General features: G+C 30.1%; 2 protein-coding genes across 2 annotated transcripts; one reads left to right on the forward strand and one right to left on the reverse strand.

Annotated features, from left to right (window-relative positions):
• Window positions 1-4,178: 4,178 nt before the first annotated feature.
• On the reverse strand, window positions 4,179-9,222 carry LOC135951699 (seminal metalloprotease 1). Its single transcript, XM_065501384.1, has 2 exons — window positions 8,943-9,222; window positions 4,179-5,187 (listed from the first exon to the last, which is right to left on the reverse strand). Exons 1-2 carry the CDS (start codon window positions 9,193-9,195, stop codon window positions 4,646-4,648), a joined length of 795 nt encoding a protein of 264 aa, XP_065357456.1. The 5' UTR covers window positions 9,196-9,222; the 3' UTR covers window positions 4,179-4,645.
• A 6,303-nt stretch (window positions 9,223-15,525) lies between these two features.
• On the forward strand, window positions 15,526-16,418 carry LOC135951448 (seminal metalloprotease 1-like). The gene is made up of 2 exons (XM_065501106.1): window positions 15,526-15,759; window positions 15,817-16,418. Exons 1-2 carry the CDS (start codon window positions 15,546-15,548, stop codon window positions 16,368-16,370), a joined length of 768 nt encoding a protein of 255 aa, XP_065357178.1. The 5' UTR covers window positions 15,526-15,545; the 3' UTR covers window positions 16,371-16,418.
• The last annotated feature ends 5,481 nt before the right edge of the window (window positions 16,419-21,899 follow it).

The following is a 21,899-nucleotide window of genomic DNA, read 5'->3' on the forward strand; positions in this document are numbered from 1 at the left end:
GTATGAATCACAATTTTAATTTGCTTATAAAACAAAAACAACACACTAGCAATGACAGCAGTAGCACAGCACAGCACAGCTCAGTAGTAAGAAAGAAATACGTTTTGAATTTTCGTTTGTTTAATGGAAAAATCAAATTTATGGCCGTATGTTTCTCATACGACTCCTCTCAAAATTTGAAAAGGAAATAAATACTCGTAGTAGTTGTAGCAGTGTTTGCACTAACACTAACATTGTTATTTAGGCTTTTCTACTCTTTGGCTGGCCAACAATGGCATTGTTGCCTACTTTTAGGCAACAATGAATTTTGTGCACAAAATGAATGAAATTCATATTTGCCTAGAATAGAAACCAGCTAAACTATGGTAAAATGCATATTTTGTATTTGAAATATTGAGATGTAAATGCTTATTGTTAAAGATGTATACAGATGTGTGTATGTATGTTTATAAAAAGAAAAGTTTATACGGCAAATGTATCCAATTTTAAATTGGATTTTATTATGGATTATGTTTAAGAGAGTGGTGAGAGATGTTGCTTAAGAATTATAACTATAAATTATGATGACACAAAAATTAAATCATATATTATACGACAACAAGACAAGAAAATACATAGATAAATTCTAAACTATGGCAAAAGTTTACAGTATAATTTTTGGCTTGAAATTGTAAAGGGGCAAGTCTGTCTCTGACTAAACAATAGACATTTTTGAAAATTTTATTATTCTCTTACTTATCAAAATTTACTTTTCTAAAATAAAAAAATATCAAAATAATCTCACCTTTGTGTTGGAAATCACACAAAATTATTCATCTTTATACTTCAAAAAAAAAAAATTGCTAAGAAATCTTCATGAAATTTCTTGTAAAGAAAACTCATTAATTTGTTGCTTATCCTGATGTGTGCTTTTCCACACATACATATATATCCACATTTAATAACTATTTATTTTGCACTAGGAATACAAATTGTTGGTCGTTATATGTGCAGTTTCAGTCAAATAGGTTTATGCAAATCGTAAACATTATACTGGAAAGATTTTTCAATAACTTCCAAAGTAACTAAACTACTTTGCACATTGGGACAGCTATATGTAGAAGATTAAGATAAAATCAAAAACGCTATTAAAAACATTAATTATATCCTCCCATATCCCACTTCTCTCTATATAACCTGAACATTAGTTTTTTATCCTCATTAAATCGACTCAATAATTTGGCATAATATTCGCCATTGATTGTTTTAGCCTTTTGAAGGTAGTCAATGTGGATTATACCGCGTGCATCCCAAAAATCGGTCGCCATGACTTTATTGGCATACAAACCCACATTGGCCATCTTTGGGTCGATTCTACCCAAGGAACCCACTGTTTTTACTGCTGTTGGGTCACTGATGTGTTGTGGTTGATCCACGTGAACAGGGCAAAACTGTTTCATATTGCCGTTAAAGAACGTCAAACACTCTTATAGAATTGTCACGACTAGAGTATCCAAAACCGAAAATCGGTCAACCAATTTTTTCATCTTTGTAAACTCCACCGGTTTCGGTTTTTGTAAGACGGTTAACCGGTTTTAATGAAATATATTTTCTAAAGCTCATTCAAACATATTTATGAAAAACTTTACAAAATTATAGCTTTTGAAAATATTTCGTAAAAGATATAAAATAATTGCACAAAGCCTTAAGAATTCGAAAATACAAAATTTCCGAAGATTTAGTGCACAATTCTTAACACATTTCCTATAAGCATCGACAAATACAAATACATTTAAGGAGACCTTTTTCATATTAAAAAAAAATTGATATAAACCGGTTAACGGGTTTTTTTCAAAGACACTAATCAAAACCGGTTTCTTCAAAAACACACCTTTTCGTTTAAACCGGAAACCGGTTTTTCAAATTTTGCCAATCGAATGATTCTGTTGCACACGTCGAATTTTTCAGTTCTATCAAGAGAAAGTTAGTTGAGTAATGCCCGTAACTTCAACAAATATATATCTACGGTGTAAAATACCTAGCAGACAAATTTAACTAAAAGGTAACTTGATATTAATTGCAAATCAATATCTACGGGTCAAAATTACCTAATATTTTTACTACATAAGTAACTACACGCAGAGAAAAAATATAGTTGGGCATGGTTACTGTAACCATTTCAATATTGTTACAAGTTTTTTAACTATATTATTGTCACAGTAACCATTTACATGATTGTAGTAACCATAATATGGTTAATTTATGATTCACATGATTGTATCAACCATATATATGGTTACAGTAAACCAATATATGTTTGTGACAACCATTCATATGATGAAGGACTTATCATATTATGTTGCTCTCGGCTTATCATAATCTGAGAACAACATATTATGATAAAATTATTCATCATAAATATTGTTGCCACAAACATATATTTGTTTACTGTAACCATATACTATATGGTTGATACAATCATGTGAATCATAAATTAACCATATTATGGTTACCACAATCATGTAAATAGTCACTGTGACTATAATATTGTTAAAAATCTTGTAACACTATTTAAATGGTTACAGTAACCATGCCCAATTATATTTTTCTCTGCGTGTAAGCACTGATACATATATATATATTGGTTGTAATTACGGGCATAAGAAGCATTTCAGTTGAAGCAACCAACCTTCTGTTACCCTTTCCAAAATTTTGTAAAATTCGGTCACTAAGGTAGAATTATTCTATGTTGTTGTTGTTGCTGGGTTGTTGCTGGGTTGACAGCCCTTGGCCGAGTGAGCTCGGGTCATTCCGGTGCGTAGAACCGGCTGTCGTGGGAAATGAGAATTATTCTATTGGCAAATTCGGTTGCTATCACGAATCTGTTTTCCTTGTGTTTCTTTGTTGCAAGCTGTACAAACAGGGACCGTAAATAACGGTCATAAAAAAAACTCATTTTATTTTTTTCGTCATAAAATAAAAATCTTTTGAGGAGTTTTATTTTTCCCGTCAGAAAATAAAACTCTTTTCTATAATTTTCTACTTTTTTTCAGTATCTTTCTTTATTGAGTCTATCTGATATAATGTTTGTAGTAATTTATTTGTTTAAGAAAAAAAAAACAGCAACAATTTGATAATAGGAATCAAACAATAACAAATTAAAATCCCACTTGATTTTATTTTAATGACAAATTATTCAATTGCAATGCAAAGGCTTTACAAATTATAATCATCTGACCAGCAACAAGTTAGGTGTCAATTTACATAAAATTTACATATTTTCTGATGGAAAAAATAAAACTCTTCAAATGACGGAAAATATAAAAGTCCTCAAATGAGTTTTTCTTATGACGGCTATTTAAAACTCATTTTTTAAAAAGCTTCATGCGAACTTTTATTTTTAAGTTGAAAAATAACTGTTTTAGATGGATTTTTATTTTTAAAGTCACAAAATAACTGTTATAAAAAAACTTTTTTGATATTCCTTATAACCGTTACGGTCCCTGGTACAAAGTTTTCCTTGCCAGAGATGCTCCACTTTAACATCCTGTATGCCATCTTACATTCTAAAAGGGTAGACAATATTAGACCTCGGGAGCACCGAAAATGGAAAACGTCAAATGTAAAGGCCACCACCATAAATGGAGCTATTTATGATCTTAGATGACTTGCAGAATATTTAAAGAATAATATAAATCATAAGAAAGAGAATGAATCGGCGTTGAGACATTTGATGTTAAAAATATAAAATGTAAGTTCAAATTAAGAAATTATTGAACAATTCATATAAAAAGTCCACGTACTATATTTAAAATTATTAATTTCCACTTACTAAATTTAATTTCTAAATAATTTTTATTTCATTGTTGAAATTGTTAAAAATTTCCTTTTGACTCATATATAAAATATCTGTATCTAATATCAAATTAATGGACTTGAGACTTTTTGAATTGAAAATTTTCTGATTTATTATCTATTATGTATTTAGTTATTTTATAAAATAAAATACTATTGCTAATTTATTTAGTTGACAACTTTTGCGTCATCTTACGATCAAAGGTTTTAGAAATGTCTAATATGTAGTACCATATTTATATAACATTCCCGAATTGCATGCACCTGCAGTGAATCCCAATATTTCTAATCAAGTTTCTAATACGATAAGACAATGACGTGTAAAGGTTTTTACCACAGCATGATTAATTTTAATTATTTATTTATTGCAAAGTCTACAAAATAATATTTTTAAATGACACCACACTTTTCATTAGATTAATAATGCATAGCAAGCCAAAAACAAGACAATAATTAACTGAATTATATCATAATAAATAATTTATCATTGTTTTAATGTCAGCTGGTAATAATAAAATACTAAAATAATAATTAATAATAATAATAATGTATGTTATACTCTACTTCAAAGTAAAGACACCGTACAATAAAATATCACAATTAAGTAAATTACTATTTTTAAAACTACGCAAATACTTAAATAAATAATCAAGACACTTGAATTTGTATTACTAAGATAAAATAAGGCGTCATAATAAGTCAAGCAGAATCTTGTATGTGTCATCATTGCTCATTAATCATTAACCGGGCTACCAGCAATTAATAGTTTAACACCCTTAACATTTAAATAGTTATACTTTAAATATAGCTATCAAATCATTATGGGACACTTATACATTATATTGATCTTTGAAATATCTTTATCACTCAAACCAATTCTTTGGCCAATCTCCGCCTTAGAATCCAAAGTTCTTATCGTTTCTTTGCCATTAATCGAAAAGGCCGTAGAACGATAATGCAGACAGCTTTCATAGTCATAGCCCATGTCAAAATCCGTAACAAATGCTTTATTATATTTCTCAAAATTAAACTCTTTGCCCGGTATTATGTTGTCATATAGAATTTCTATATAATCATCACGTTGAGCATCACTTTGTTGATGATAGAAACCCAGAGCATGCATAAATTCATGAAGTATGGTACCGGTGCGGAAGCATCCCTCATTGAGAGGATAAACTTCCAAGTTCATTTGCTGCACTTTAGCTAGATAGCCAACGGCTGTATAACAGCCACCTGGATCAGATGTTATGGCCAAGTAATGGGGCTGAGAATCATCGGCTTCGTGGAAACGTATGCAAGTGCGTGCCTCTAGAGTTGCAATACCTTCCAAGATTGCTTGACGGTGAGTAGCATCTAGAATTTAAGTGGCAAAGTTATAATTATCTGAATAATATAAATAATAAATAATTTAAGATTAAACATTTTGATGTGTCTGTTTTAGAAATGTTTAAATTATATTTCTTAAATAAATTTTTATTCTCTTTATAAATATATTTCTTAGAAATTCTATAAACAGCAGCGAGTTAAAGATTTTCCAACATAGATGTACTATTATATATAATTTTAATATGGAACTCGTTCTCGTTTATATGATCGCTGATCGTGTATTCGGTGGAACTTTCATTCTCTGACATATATCGGCCGGATCATAGGTAATTTCTTCCACGTTATTATTTCTGAGTTCCACAGATGTATTTGGCATGTTAGCATAAACCAATGACTTCACACAACCCTATAAAATGAAAACCAACGATGTAAAATTGCATTGTGATCAATCGACCACATAATTTCTCAATATTGCACTATTAAGTAACTTTCCTTCCATAGATCAGGAAGAAAGAGAAATTCAATCATTTGTACTTTCATTTAAACATCGAATAAAAATGCATCATTAAAAGAAAAAGTACGAAAAATTATTCTTCAGAACAAAAATGTTATTTAATAGAAGATCAAAAAAAAAAATGTACAATTAGAAGAAATAAGTACTATTATTTAAATGAAAAATTACCAGAAGTTATTATATTATTAGAAATAATAAAGTAAAAGTGCTACTAAAAAATAGCTTTAAAAGAAAACAAGTAAGAAAATATGGTCGGTCAAGACCGACCATATAATACCCTACACTGACTAAAAGAGCAAAAACATTTTTCTTTTAAAATTTTAATAATTTATATTTTTGAGTGATTTCGGAAATGGGCCTTATATGGAAGCTATGACCAATTATGGACCAATCCCCATGAAATTAGGTAGTATGATTTATGTCTATATTAAAGTTAACTATGTTGAATTTTGTGTGTATACCAACATTTTTAAGCGATTTATGCACGTTAAAGTGATTTTCGGAAGCGGGTCTATATGGGAGCTATGACTAATTATGGACCGCTCGTAACAAAATTTGGTGACATGAATTTTATGTATACAAAACTTATTTGGAGCGGAATTTGTGGAGATGTATATATAAATTAAACATTTATGACCGATAAAGTCCAATTTCGGAAGGACATTTGTATGGGGCCTAGGTGAAATAATGGACTGATTCCAGCCAGTTTCAATAGGCTTGGTCCTTGAGCCGAAAAAATAATATGTATCAAATTTCATCGAAATATCTTCAAAATTGCGACCTGTACTCTGCGCACAAAGTTTACATGGACAGCAATCCGACCAGCCAGACGGACGGACGGACATCAGAAAGTGATTCTAAGTCGATCGGTATACTTTAAGATGGGTGTTAGACTAATATTTTTGGGCGTTACAAACAGCTGCACAAACGCATTATGGTGTAGGGTATAAAAAAAGCATAAGAAAAAGTACTAAGTATTAGAAATAGGTACCATTGGAAGTAATAAGTTACCATTGGAATACAGAAGGAATCAATTGAATAAAAATGCCTGTAAAAAGTATAATTACAAAAAATAAAAATTGTACTATAAGAAGAAAAAGTACTATTAAAAGAAAAAAGTATTTTTAAGATGATAAAAGTACCATCAGAAAAAAATTGGTTAATATTATAAAAAAATACAACTAAAAGAAAAAAGTACCATAGAGAATCAGTATCACCAGAATAAAGAAAGTACATTCAGAAGCAAAAAATTTACTATTTATTAGAAGATAAACAAGGTACCAACAGAAGCAGGAAGAAAAAAAATATGACTAAAAAAATATGTACCAAAATCAGGCAGGAGTACCATTAAAATAAAAAAAATATTGGGTGTGTGACTTAAAAATTTGGATTTACAATAGATGGCGTATCTTTTGAATGCGGTTTATGTTTTTAATAACAGATATGTAGTTTTGAAGGGTACATATCTGTCATTTATTCCCACTGAGACATTGAAAATTATAGTGTAAACAACAACGTTTTTTGTACCCACTAATCGTTATATAGGGGATGTTTTGCTTTACTTTTTTAATTTAAAAAAAGTGCAACTGACGCACAAATATTGCTCACTAAAACTTAAGGTGAATGTGTTCAAGTGGTTTTAATGTGCTAGAGATGGTTTGTTCGGCTCAGAAGTGTTGATTTTGACAAGGAAGACAAAGATCACACAAACAAAATTTGAAGACCAAGAATTGGAGACACTACTCCATAAAGATTGTTAAAATCATAACAAGAGCTTGCAAAATCATTGCGAGACACTCACGCAGCAATGGAAAAAAAGCATGGAAATGGGGTACCATAAGATGATAAACCTTGAAATATGATTTTGAATGACTGATAAAAGAATATAATTTTTGCACCAAATCATTACTTGCGATGAAAAATGGATGCATTACGATAACCCGAAGCGTAAAAGATCGTGTGCGAAGACCGTCCAATCAGCCGAATCGAAACCAAAGCCAAATATACATGGCGTAAAGTAATGCTCTGTATTTAGTGGGACCAAAAGCGTCCTATCTGGCCAGACCATCACATGGAACCTGCAACGAAAACAATTGAATCGTTTGGCTCGGAATCCATATGTTGCCAAAAAGATGGAAAAAGGTCATAGCAATAATGGCCAATAAATTTATTTTGTAGAAATATTTCAAAATAAAAGCTAAAATTTAAAAAATAAAAAAAAAATCAAGAAATTACAAAATTTTTGGAGCTACAGGAAAATGTCTGAGTCTGTATTGAAAGTACCTTTCAATAATAATCTTTCACTTAATGAATATGAAAAATTCATCAAAAATATTATAAAAGGATTCAACTCAACAAATATATACAGAGAAAACGGATTCGTGATAGCAACCGAATTTGTAGCCAATCGAATGATTCTATCTTAGTGACCGAATTTTACAGTTGAGGCTACAATATTTTGGAATGCGTAACTAAAGTTTGGTTGCCTCAACTGAAATTCTTCTTTATCAACTGACTTTCTGTTGTTAGAACTGAAAAATGCTATGTGTGCAACCGAATCATTTGATTGGCAACAAATTCGGTTGCTATCACAAATCTGTTTTCTCTGTGCAGTATTCAGGATAAACATTTTTAGAAATTTCTCCTCTAATAAATTAACTTTAACCATATTTATCTTCCATACAAATCCTCCCGAATGTCAGTTTGTTCATAAAAAGGCCAGAGTCCAAATTTTAGTCCAATTTTCATTGAAATTTAATATCGCTTAAACTGCATCGTTTATTTGCAAAAAAAACTCTGTGCTTAAAAAATCGTACAAACATTTACCCATTTTGGTCCTTTCACCCAAAGACTACCAAATATATGTCTTAACGTTTTAATTGGCAGAACACGTAAGACTAAAATTGTGTGATAACGGATTAATTCCATTGGGAAACAATGGCCTTAAAACAGTGATCAGTACTCATAGCCACCAGGGTCCGAATTCGACCTACGATTTAAATGTACACAACACAAATATAAGCGCATCTCTTGGAAATAATTTGGATATTGTGGTTTAAAAAATAACTGTATTTTTACTCTTTCTGCCTCTTTATTATCACTAGATTTTATAATTTCCAAACTTTAGTTAGTGGAAATTTTATATGTATATATTTAAATGTTCTGTTCTTTACACTATTTGTTAAATTTGTATTAAAACTAATTCTAAACTAATAAATTATTTAAAACAGACATCATCAATTTCTGCACACTATCACACAACACTCACCAAAATTGCCCACAATTTTATAATAAACAATATTATTGGGCCATCTTTTCGATTCATCGACTAAACCATTACGGCCTTGTATCTTTGAAAAAGGATTTGTAATAGATCGCAATTGTTCTTCTGTTAAAAGCATATCGCCTTCAAATTGACCCGCCATTAGTTCAGGATCCAAATCGCGTTTAACTATAGGAACGGCATTGATTAAAGCAACCAAAAATCCAAATAATATAAAGACAATACGTAATAGCAACATGTTTATTAATTAAACTCTCTACTAAGACTAAGGTGAATTTTTGTTATTATTAGAATTTAAATCAATACACTAAACTACTAAAATTAAAAATTAAATATTTTATACAGTATTAAAACAAGTTGTATTACAAATAACACAATAAATATTTGATAAGATATGATGAACAACTAACTTATAGCAATAAAATAATGTGAAATAGTAAAGTGTGGTGAAAAACTAAAAATGATATCAATGTTATAAGTACTACACAAGTTATTTAAAAAACAATCTTAAAGTAAATCAATCTGATAATAATGACAAATCTATTAAAATGCCATAAAAATGTATTCAAAAATGTTTTTTTTTGTTTTAGTTATGAATTAACAAATAAACAAATCATAAAAATTAAGTACGTCTAATTAAGTGTAAATATTTGAGATACTATTGCAATAAATATGTGCGTATTTATAGTAGACAACAAAATTTTTCATACACATTGACATTTATGGATACATGATAAAAAGAGAGATACGTTCATGTCTTAAAAAATTATATAAATGATTTGACAGCTTTATTTAACAATCTGATAAGTGTGCATGCATTCTTTTGTTATATACTGTAGCTTGAGGTAAACATTTACTAGTTTCAATAAATTATTATAAACTAATATAGTTAGAAGTCTAGACTGGGTATTTTTATTTTATCTTAATAAATAATATGATTTGAAAAGGAATGCTAATATGCTATAAATATAATATATAATAATGGTTCATAATATCACGAATTCCATAAGACAATTAAATATATTAAACTTGGGAAATTTACATTTTTATTTTTGAAGTTATCATAAGTCAACCAGCCAACCAGCCAAATTGACAGTAAAGTCAAGTATCCATGGCGCTAAGGTAATGCTCTGTTTTTGGTCTGAACAAAAGGTTCCTATCTACTATTAGCTGATGATATCTGGCCAGACGATTACATGTAACCTATACCGAATTGAGCATTTGCTGAAAAAATCCCAGCATATGCGGCCATACATTAAACCTTAATATTCCATCAACCTTAATATTGCAACAACGCTCGGCCACATGTTGCAAAACCTGTTAAAAAGTATTTATAATGAAGTGATTGGAAAGTTTCGCTTCACCCGCCTTGTAGCACATACCTTAGCCCGTCCGACTACTATTTGTTTCGATCGATCCAGAACGCTATCTCTGGAATACGCTTCACTTTGGAATATAGTATCCGATATTGGCTTGATTCGTTCTTGGCCTCAAAAGATGATCAGTTCTTTTGGCATTGGAATTCGTATGTTGCCAGAAAGATGGGAATAGCTAACAATACTATGAATAATTTTATACAGTACAAATGTTTCAAAATGAAAGCTAAAAATGTTTAAAAATCCCGCATTTTGAATTCATAAACCCAATATTTAAAAAAATGCCACACATTAAATAATTATTTGACCATATTTTTAATGAACAATCTCCAAATAAATTTTCCAAAATCTAAAACTTTTTTGACTTTTTACCAAAGAAGTATTTTGATTTTATTTGGGAAAATCAAAAACTGTATTTGTTGTTTACAAAACATTTATTTTGATATACGTATATCGCAATCGCATCCCACAAAGCGACCAAAAACGGTCTTCAAGGAAAAGACCTAAGCTTTCTTTTGAGCAAAAAAAAATAAACTAGTAATAGAGCTATATTCGGCTGTGCCAAATCTTATATACACTTCACCAAATTATATTTAAAATTTTTTTTTTTAAAATATTTTTAGGTAAAATTTAATTTTTTTTCTTAACATTTTTTAATTTTTTTTTTCGAAATTGTTTTTTAATTTTTTTTTTAAAGTGTTTTTAAATTATTTTTTTATAATTTTGTTTAGAATTTATGAGAAAAAAATTTTTTTTATGAAAAAAAAATTCGGGTTAATAAGTATTTTTCCCGGTTTTTACCCATTGTAGGTTCAACTTAATATAGCCTTATATACATCGTTTGAAATATTTGACTTTGAAATATCTATCATTAGGTGTCCATATTGTATAATGACTTAGTAATCCAGATAAAGATAAAAAATAGGCCAAAAATCGAGGTTGACCCGGTTTTTTGAAAAAAAAATAAGTTTTTTTTATTTTTTTCAAAAGATTGAAGAAATAGCTATCTAAACTATTTGGGACACATTTTGCTAAGAACAATAGGTAATAAGCTAAATGGGTGAGAAAAAACACCTGATCGACCGATTTTGTTGAAAAATTATGTCTGAATTCCCGATCGGAAGACATCGATTTCAAAGGTTTCGAATTAAGTCATATAAAATTCTGTCCAGACCATAACTGAATCAAGTTCCTATAGAAGGACAAAAGTACATATTGATGGTGGATATAGAAGATTTGGTACATCCGAATATAACTATCTTACTTGTTTTCCTTAAAATTAATTCAGTAAAATTAAGTGTGTATTTGTGTCTTGAATCAGAAATAAATTTCAGACTTTTTCTGACAACAAAAAAAATGAGAAAATAATGAATACTCCTTCTATTAATTCTCTTTCCCAAAATCTTCTATTTTTATTTTAAGTATATGTATTTCTTTACAGTTCATTAACACTTATATAATCTATAATCTAACACATTTTGATTTGTTTGCTTAATTTCCTTATTTTAATTACAATTTCGCAGGACTTCCTTAAAGAAATATAACCATCTTAGAGGAAACTACGTAATTCAAATAAAATCTAACTATTATTCATAAAAACACCATTTGTTACCTTTCGAAATGTCTAACTGTATTGTAATATTAATAATTTATTGAGTAAAAATTTATTTAAATCCATATAGTTGTTATGTAGTTATAATTCATTATCTAACGTAACAAACCTATAAGCATATACTACGACATTAGATAATAAAATCCGCTTTTATTAGATAAACTTTTTAGTTGCAGACACACACTTACTTTAAAAGCTTAGAACAGATACAGATACACATGTCATTGGATTTTATTATTAATTACTTTACCTGCTTTGATTATTATCACCTGTCTTTGTGTTTGGTTGCAAACCATTAATATTATTAACACACACACACAGCCACTCATATAAATTCCGTTATATTCATTTGCTTACATATGTATACAAACACATATACATTCATATTCATAGTGGCTGAATTACGAATGAAAAATATTGTTAATGAATAGAAGAAATTCAAAACGAATTGTATTATAAAGCATATCTTAAGGGTTTATTTAAAACAAAGAACATCCATCCCATTATAAATGGTTGGAGGAATAGAAAGAAGAATGAGCAAAAGAAACAAAATTAATTCATTCATAATAATAATAATCTAAATAAATAATATAAAGAAAATTATAAATGTTTCACCTCAGGCGAGAGGTTATTATTATAAATGATGGCCTAATAGGAAAATTAATACGAAAAGGGTGGGTAGTGTTTGGGTTTAAATTATTGTATTATGTAAAATATTTGGTTAATCGAATTAAAAGCATGTGTTAAATTTCGTGTTTAAGTCTAGAGAATTTTTATAGAAATACAACAGTAGCAAACACTAGGGTGGCTCTCATTTCATACCAAAAACATTATTTCAAATTCTAAATTTTACATTTTGATTTTTTTTTAAATAACTTAAAAATTCGGGATTTACAATAGGTGGCGTATCTTTTGAACGAGATTTTTGTTTTAAACAACTTATACGTCATTTAGAGGTTACATATCTGTCATTTATTCCCACTTAGTTATTGAAAATTATAGTGTAAACAAGTTATTTTTGCTTCGAAAATGTCGAATTTTGTATCAACAAAGCGTCATATGCGGGAAGTTTTGCTTTACTTCTTTAAAAGTGCCGCTGAAGCAGATCGATTGCTCACCAAAGCTTATGGTGAGTGAATGTGTTTCATCGGTGTCAACATGAGAGACATACGGAAGACAACGATAGCCCAGGCCAGCTAAACAAGTTGAAGACCAAAAGTGAAGGCATTGCGGTAAAGCTCAACAACAGCTCTCAAAATCATTGGGAGCTACTAAGCAGCAATTCCAAAACGTTTGCGAGCAGCAGGATTCATCCAAAAGCAAGGAAATTGGGTAACATACGAACTAAAGCCGAGAGATCTTGAAAGATTGAAATGATGCTTGAACGCTATAAAGGAAAATCATTTTTGCACCGGGTCATTACTTGCGATGAAAAATGGATACACTACGATAACTCGAAGTGTAAGAGATCGTATATGAAGCCCGGCCAACCAGCCGAATTGACACCGAAGCCAAATATCCATGGTGCTAAGATAATAATCTGTATTTGGTGGGAGCAAAAGCGTACTATCTATTATGACCTGCTGAACTCTGACCACACCATCACAGGGAACCTGCACGGAACGCAACTGAATAGTTTGAAGCGAACATTGACGAAAAACGATCAGAATATGCGGCCAGTTGCATAATGCTCGACAACTTGCATTACCTGTTAATAAGTGTTTAGAATGAAGTGGTTGTGAAGTTTTACTTCAGCCGATCGATGCAGACCGCTCTTCTGGGATATGCTTTACTTTGGAATAGAGTAGATGATATTGGCTTGATTCGTTTTTGGACTCGGTATCCCCATATGTTGGCGGAAAAATGGGAAAAGGTCATGCTAACAATGGCCAATACTTTGAATAAATTTATATTGTACAAAGGTTTAACAATAAATGATAGTGATTAGAAAAATGTTTAGGTCATACACCCAATAATAAAGGCTACTTTCCAATAAAGGTGTTTTTTTTATTCATAAATCAATATATCAGGAACTCTCCCAGCTCGGTTACAATCGGCCCATAAACGGCTGAGATATAAGGAAAAAAGTAGGACAAATCCAATTTTTGACTTATTTTTTTATCTATATCTGGATTACTAACCCAATAATATATATTTCAAAGTCCTTTGCAATGGCGTATATAAAGGCAAAGTAAGTCGGACCTACAATGGGTCAAAATCGGGAAAATTATTTTTTATCCCAAATTTGTTCTAAATGTTTTTTTAAGTTAAAAAAAATATATTTTTTTTTGTTGCTGGTTTATCAGCATTAACCAGTGACAGGTCCATTTCTCGAAATAAAGTTATCGTCAAATTTTTATTTCAATATATCGATGGTCTCACTCATCAATTATTTTCAAACAAAAAATCATTGAACATGGATCTCCATTGAACGAGAACGCTACTATCGTGTAAACCGCACCAAACGTTGTATTTATTTCGGATTTGTGGAGTCTGTAGGGTCTGTTATTGGCTGGTCTCATATATGCGGCAATTTTATTTACAAACCCGTTAAGCCAACAATTTTGCGATAAAACAGTCTTCTATAAGTTGCGGTTATCGACGATCTCGCGACGAAAATTGAAAATGCCGATATGGTCAGCACCATAAAAATGTAATAGAAAACAATTCTAAGGTTGTAATAAACATTTATGTAGTTATGTCGTTTCATTTCAAATGTATAGTAAAACAACTTCGGTTAAGTATTTCCAGGCCATCTTAATTTTAAAGCAGTGAGTAATATCTTTCATCCTTTCCCCACTATCTCCTATATTTTAATTTGAATTCAGAATTGTTAACAATTTTGTTACTCACAATGTCGACATTGTCAATGGACTCATAGAAATTCTCGTATAGAAATCCCTTCGCTTCCAAAAAAAATGAGATTTAGTCTTTTCAATGAATTGGTATTTATTTAAATAGGCACAAAATCCAAACTATTTACAATTGAAATATTCTCTGCAGAATATTTAACATTGAAAACACCAATGACTACTTCATTAAATTACTTGAACCAATTTATTGGAATGTTTGACTTGCCTCAAGAACATAATCAGTAGCGATAAGTGTTTACAAACACTCCTTGTTAAAGTAAAATTTATTTAAAACTTATGTCCATTATTCTTTCATTCACATCTATATGATTACACATGAAGATAATGTTATCACCTAACAATTTACTACAATTAATAGCTCACATAATTGGCAATATTGGCTACTTGTTTTAAAACACAAACTAAAAAGATTTTGATAAGTTTTATTTTTATTTCATGTACAAGTTTATCAAATCAAATGGCGATAATACTGATAATTTAGTTTGGGAGAGTAAAACTTACGAACGATAAGATAAATTCAATAAATTGCCACTTTCGTAAATCCAAAATTCTGCGGGCCATAAACTTTAAAGAGCGTGGTTGACGATTCTAATCATTGGCCCATAAATAACTTTAAATAAGCAAGATAATGGTTTTTTCCAAAGAACTTATATTTAACAGTTCTTGAAATTGCAAATTTATTCCATGGGTTTTAGTCTTTAATTGTAAAGTATTAGCAACGGACATAATGCAGCTCTCGGCTATGAATATAGTGGTTTTCTTGGCCCTTTTGGGTTTGTCAGTGGCCATGCCTGCCACACGCATAGAAACTGATCCTGAATTAACAGCCGGCTACGTGGAAGGAGACATGGTTTTGGATACAAATTTACGTAATGGTTTACGCAAAGAGGTCTACAGATGGCCCAATAGTACTGTGTACTATAAATTCTTTACACAATTTGGTAAGTTAAGGCAATTTATTTAGCTATTTAGTTGCTTTCATTTTCCTTTTCTTGCAGACGAACCCCATAAAAATCACATTTTACGCGGCATGCAAATCTTGGAAAGTATCTCCTGCATACGCTTCAAGGAAGCCACCGATGACATTAAATCTTTCGTTAATATCACTGGTTTCAATGGTGGCTGCTACTCCAGTGTGGGTTATCTTAATCAGGGAGCTCAAACTTATAATTTGGAAGTGTACAACCTCGATGCTGGTTGCTTCCGTTTGGGTACAATTGTCCATGAATTCTTGCACACCTTGGGCTTTTATCACATGCAAAGTGCTGCCGATCGTGATGAATATGTTCGCATTGCCGAGGAAAACATTAAACCAGGCACCATTCACAATTTCAATAAGTACAATCAAACCACTGTTGATGACTTCGATCAGGAATACGATTATGGCAGTGTTTTGCATTATTCCGCTTATGCTTTCTCGGCCAATGGTGAAATGACCATCATTCCTTTGAAGGAGGAGGAAGCTTCAGGTATTATGGGTCAACGTCGTGGTATGAGCAAGAGTGATATTAACAAATTGAATGTGATGTATCGTTGTCCAGTGCAAGTTTAAGATTTTAACATGCTTGTTTTTTTTAAATAAATAATAAAATGAGTTTTACTTTTGTAAAGTATACCTATATATTATAATTGTATACCCTTCACCATGAGTGATATGTTGAAGTTTGTCATTCCGTTTGTAATTTACACATTATTAATTTACTTTAACAAATGCAAAATGAGAACTCAAAATTTAAATGTGAACGGTTGTACTTATTATGGGTTAATTTAAGAAATTTAGTTTTTGATCACAAATTTGTTAATTTTATTTAATCCAAGACAGCAAATTTATAACTCTACACTAAAAATGCGGGATTGCAAATCATTTTAACGCGATTTTTGTATTCAATAAATTATATATCATTTTCTCTATTTGTTATTAAACATTACAGTTCCAAAAATAAAGTTTTTTTTTTGTTTCGAAAATGTCTAATTTTGTGCCAACAAAGCGTAATATTCGGGAAGTTTTGCTTTACTTCTTTAATTTGAAAAAAAGTTCCGCTGAAGCATATTGATTGCTCACCAAGGCTTATGGTGAATGAGTTTCATTCGTTTCCGAAGTGGAAGACAAAGATTGCCCATGCCGGCAAAAATTTTTGAAGACTAACAATTAGTGGCATTACTCCATGAATATTGTTGTCAGTCTCAAAAAGAGTTTGCGACCAACAGTATTCCTCCAAAAGCAGGAAAATTGGGTACTACACGAATTGAAGCCTGTCAGAAATGATGCTTGAACGCTATAAAAGAAAAAAAAAAGCCCGGCAAACCAACGACACCAAAGCCAAATATTAATGGCGTTAAATATATTCATGATGGTCTGGATAGATTTAAGCAGCAGGTACAGAGGACCTGTACCGATAACAACTACTTTTTTCGATGGAAGCAGAACGCTCTATCTGGCATATGCTACACTTTTGAACAGAGTATCTGTTATCGTCTTGATTCGTTCTTGGTCTCAAAATGTGAGCAGTTCTTTTGGCTCAGAATTCATGTATTACCAGTAAGATGGGAAAAGGTCATAGCTAACAATGGCCAATACTTTGAGTAAATTTATGTTGTACAAATGTTTCAAAATAAAACCAAATATATGTAATTGAAATTGCGTTTAACAATACATTTGCCTTCGGGTGATCATGGGTTCATAAAGATCAAATAAAATAATACACTAGTTTTTTACTAATCGTCTAAAAAGTTTGGAAAGTGTAAAATTTTACATATGGGCAAGTCCCAGAAACAGTCTACCAACAAAAAAATTTTTAAATGAATCAAACTTGGAATTCTTAATTTTTATATATAAACAAAATGTATTTTGATGGTCATTCATACAAAACTGATTATCAAATCCAACACTAGGTCAGATACCTTAATTTTATACAAAAAAAATTTAATTTTTTAATGTGTTTTTATAATTACTGAAATGTTAACAAGATGGTTCGATTGACAGCTATATTTTCGACCATTCAATTTAAATACAAATGAATTTTGAGTAATTTCACTTTGAATGGAATTTTTCGCAACTTCTCACGGAAGCATCTGGATAATTTGTTATGAAAACGGCAAATGATTGTTCATGCAAATAAGTTATATTAGAATTCTCTTTCATTCATCTTTCTTTTAGGAATAAGATTTTGTGTTCTTTAATATGCCAAATTCGCTAAAATTTCGAATAAACACTTCAACTTTTAAAGTTACTTCCACTTTTTGTAATTTTGCGATCAATTATTTCGCAAGAAATGGCAATTAAAAGAAAATGTCTTATGCCATTTGGAATTGCTCTTAAATCTCACTATAGCGTATAGTATACGTTGGAGGTATCTTATTTGAAAAACCAAAAAATCCTCATATTTAAATATGAAAACGTGTACGAATGAAACGTTCGTCACGCAGGATTAGCCTATATGCATGAAATTGTATGGGTAATCGATGTCAGAAAATATTTATAGTTTATTTTTAAACATACATATCGCTGGCTTAACATGCTCTAAGTCCATATTTTAAAATTTTACAGGAAAGACAAAAAACATTCAAACTTTTTTTTGCGTAAATATTTTTGAATTCTGTAAACGCAATTTTTTTTGTATTTTTCTTTGTTTTCGATGTGCGTAAAAGCAAAATATATTATATGGGTTAATAAAATACAAAAACTATTTATACCCTACACCACCATAGTAGGAAGGGTATAATGCGTTTGTGCAGATTTTTGTAACCGTCCGTCTGGCTGACTGTCCATATAAAACTTATGCGCAAAATACAGGTCGCAATTTTAAAGATATTTCGATCAAATTTGGCACATATTAGTTTTTCGACCCAAGGACCAAGCCTATTGAAACTGGCTGAAATCGGTTCATTATTTCACCTAGCCCCCATACAAATGTCCTTCCGAAATTGGACTTTATCGGTCATAAATGTTTAATTTATAAATGTATCTCTATAAATTGCGCTCCAAATAAGTTTGATATATACAAAATTCATGTCACCAAATTTTGTTACGATCGGTCCATAATTAGTCATAGCTCCCATATAGACCCGCTTCCGAAAATCACTTTAACATGCATAAATCGCTAAAAAATGCTGGTATACACACAAAATTCAACATAGTTAACTTTCATATAGACATAAATCACACGACCCAATTTCATGGTGATCGGTCAATAATTGGTCATAGCCCCCATATAAGGCCAACTTCCGAAATCACTTAAAAATATAAATTATTGAAATTTTAAAAGAAAATAGTTTTTGCTCTTTTATTTAGTGTAGGGTATTTTATTGTCGGGCTTGACCGTCCATAATTTCTTACTTGTTTTAATGGTTATTTTTTTCTTTATTTATTTTTTTAAATAAAGAAAGTGTTGAATGTTATCTAAAATTTTTGCATTTGATTTCTGGATGGCGGAGAACATTTGAAGCCTTGAGAAAAATTTAATATCTCAAAAAAAAATTATTTTTTAATTTATTAGTGACTTTTTTTTAATTTTTTATTGACATGTTTTTGGTGAAAAAAAGGGGTTAAAAATTATTTTTCCCGATTTTAACCCATTGTATCAAGAACATCATGTAATATTTCAATTGATCTTTTGACCCACTTTGTGGAAGTAGAATTTCACCAAATTCTAGGTAAAAAATCGAGGTTGTCCTGGTGTCTCCTTGTACTCATCCGATTTTATATCATCTATGTAAGTTATTTTGGGACTACAGAAAGTTGATTTCAACATACAGACGGACAGACATGACTTTATCGACTTCGCTATCTATAACGGTCCAGAATATCCAGATTTTGACTCATTGTAGGTCTGACTTACTTTGGCCTTATATACACCATTGAAAAGATCTTTAAAATATCTATTACTGAATATCCATACTGTCTAATGACTTAGTAATCCAGATATAGATCAAAAATAGGTAAAAAATCTAGGTTGTCCTGGTTGAAATCAACATCATCCGAACCGGAATAATTCCCGACATATTTATGTATGAATTATGTATGTAAGTTATTTGGGGGCTACGGAAAGTTGATTTCAACACATAGACGGACAGACGGACATCGCTCATGTTCATTCATGATCTCTCTCTCTCTTATTTTTTTGTTTTTGATAACTGAAGAATATAATTTAAATTTCTACAGTTATTGCCTATTTGGAGTTTAAATACAATTATTGCACGTTTTGGCTCATTAATAATTAAAATTTTCAAATGGATGAATATGTATTTTAAATCTTTTTTATATTTCTATTAGTTATTTATGACAACTGTCATAAAATTAAGGGCCTTAACTAAGAGTGATAATTAAGCTGACAATAAAATATCTTTCACATTTTCCAGTAATTATATATGAATTAATGCAAATTAGTTTGTTTGTTTCATTGGCTTCTCACTATTCTGCAATTATTATATGCACATAAATAATACAGAATAATTATGCAATTTGTAAAACAGAGGAAAAAAAAAGTAGCGACTCGTTATTGTTTGTTTTTATTTTAATAAATTCCCATAATTTCTTTCTTCAAGTGTATGCATACACAGAAGCAAAAGAGATCCATGTTACATTTGTATGCTTTTGTAGACAATCTCTGCTCCTGTTAACTATGCATTGTAAGAATGACTTCCGTTTCCTTTTATGGTTAATTTAGGTTTCTGTGTTAAGTTTTTGTTACGTTATGAAAACAGAAAACTAAAAATAAATTTTAATCTAACGAAATTAAGGCAGAAAGACTACTGCAAAACTTTCGATTTAGGTCATTAAAATTTTCTGTAGGAAAAAGTATAAATAGAATTTAAGGAAATGCATTACAACAATACATAAAAAAGAAACAGAAATTTATTATAGGGGTAAAAGTGTTAAACAATCTATATAAAGAAAAAGACTTCTTGTTGATTTAAAAAGTTTTTTTTTAAGTTTAAAGAAGGGAGATTCTATGGAAGAAGTTTAATATTCATGAATTCTTCTGAATTAGAGCAGTCACTAGTGGAATTAGTCAAAAATGTTTTAGAACCCCCGCTCTATTTCATCAACCTTAGCTGTTTTTTAAATTTATTTTATCTTCAAATAGCAACCAAATCTCTTTCGTTACTCCATTTTAATTTCATGCAGTAATTCCCTCTTTTGTTTAGGCTTAAACTAACAATTCCGCAACAGCTTTTTCTTACCGTTTGCTTAACTTAAGAAACTTTTTCAGAAACAAAAAAAAAGAAAATCTCTGTAGCTTCTAAAGAAAATTTATTAAATATTTATAACTTAAAACGTGAGGCAGCAGCAAAAACTTAAACTTCACATTCACATTAAAATTCAACTTTCCTGTATCTTTTTGGCTGTAAGACAGAAGAAAGATTTTCCTAGACTTTCCGTCTTTCTTTCTTACATTCTGCAGATTTATGTGTGTTTCAAGATTTTAACTCACGCACTTTAACTATTAAAAGTGCATTTAAAATTAATTATATATGCTACTTTTGTATTTAAGTTTCTTTACAATTTTATTCGCTTTTTCGGCTAAAGGTTTATAAAGCGAAAAACTTCTACGGGAAAATAATAATAATCAATAAGAAAGTGCAAAAGCAGCTTAAAATAAAAAGAAAAACTCTGTATAGCTCTCATGTAGCTGTACAAATACCCACCAAATAAGGTTGAATCTTAAAATTTACTTTTGTATTGAAAAATATTTGTAAAGAGTTCAAGAAAGTTTAACAGAAAAAGATTAAAAACTATTTCTATTTATGTTTTTAAAAATTTTTATAATCTTATCAAGGAGTCGTTGATCTTTTAAAAAGATTAACATTTATTATATGAAAATATTGAAATAAAAGGGAGAAAAAGTTATTGGAAAAAAGTATAAAAGAAATTCAGTAACTTAACTACATAACCCACAGGCCCCTAGTGTCTACTTTAGGCACAAGTCGTTTTGTTCGTCTAAATATAACTAATACTTAAATTAGTTATTGAAAATATTTAAATTTAATATTCTAGCTTATAGAAAACGTAATTTTTTTCAACAAAAATCACTTAAAATAGCAAAAGAGTAGAGAAAATACAAACAATTAAACCACAATT

Source organism: Calliphora vicina, chromosome 2, assembly GCF_958450345.1.
Source record: "Calliphora vicina chromosome 2, idCalVici1.1, whole genome shotgun sequence".
Taxonomy (NCBI): Eukaryota; Metazoa; Arthropoda; class Insecta; order Diptera; family Calliphoridae; genus Calliphora; species Calliphora vicina.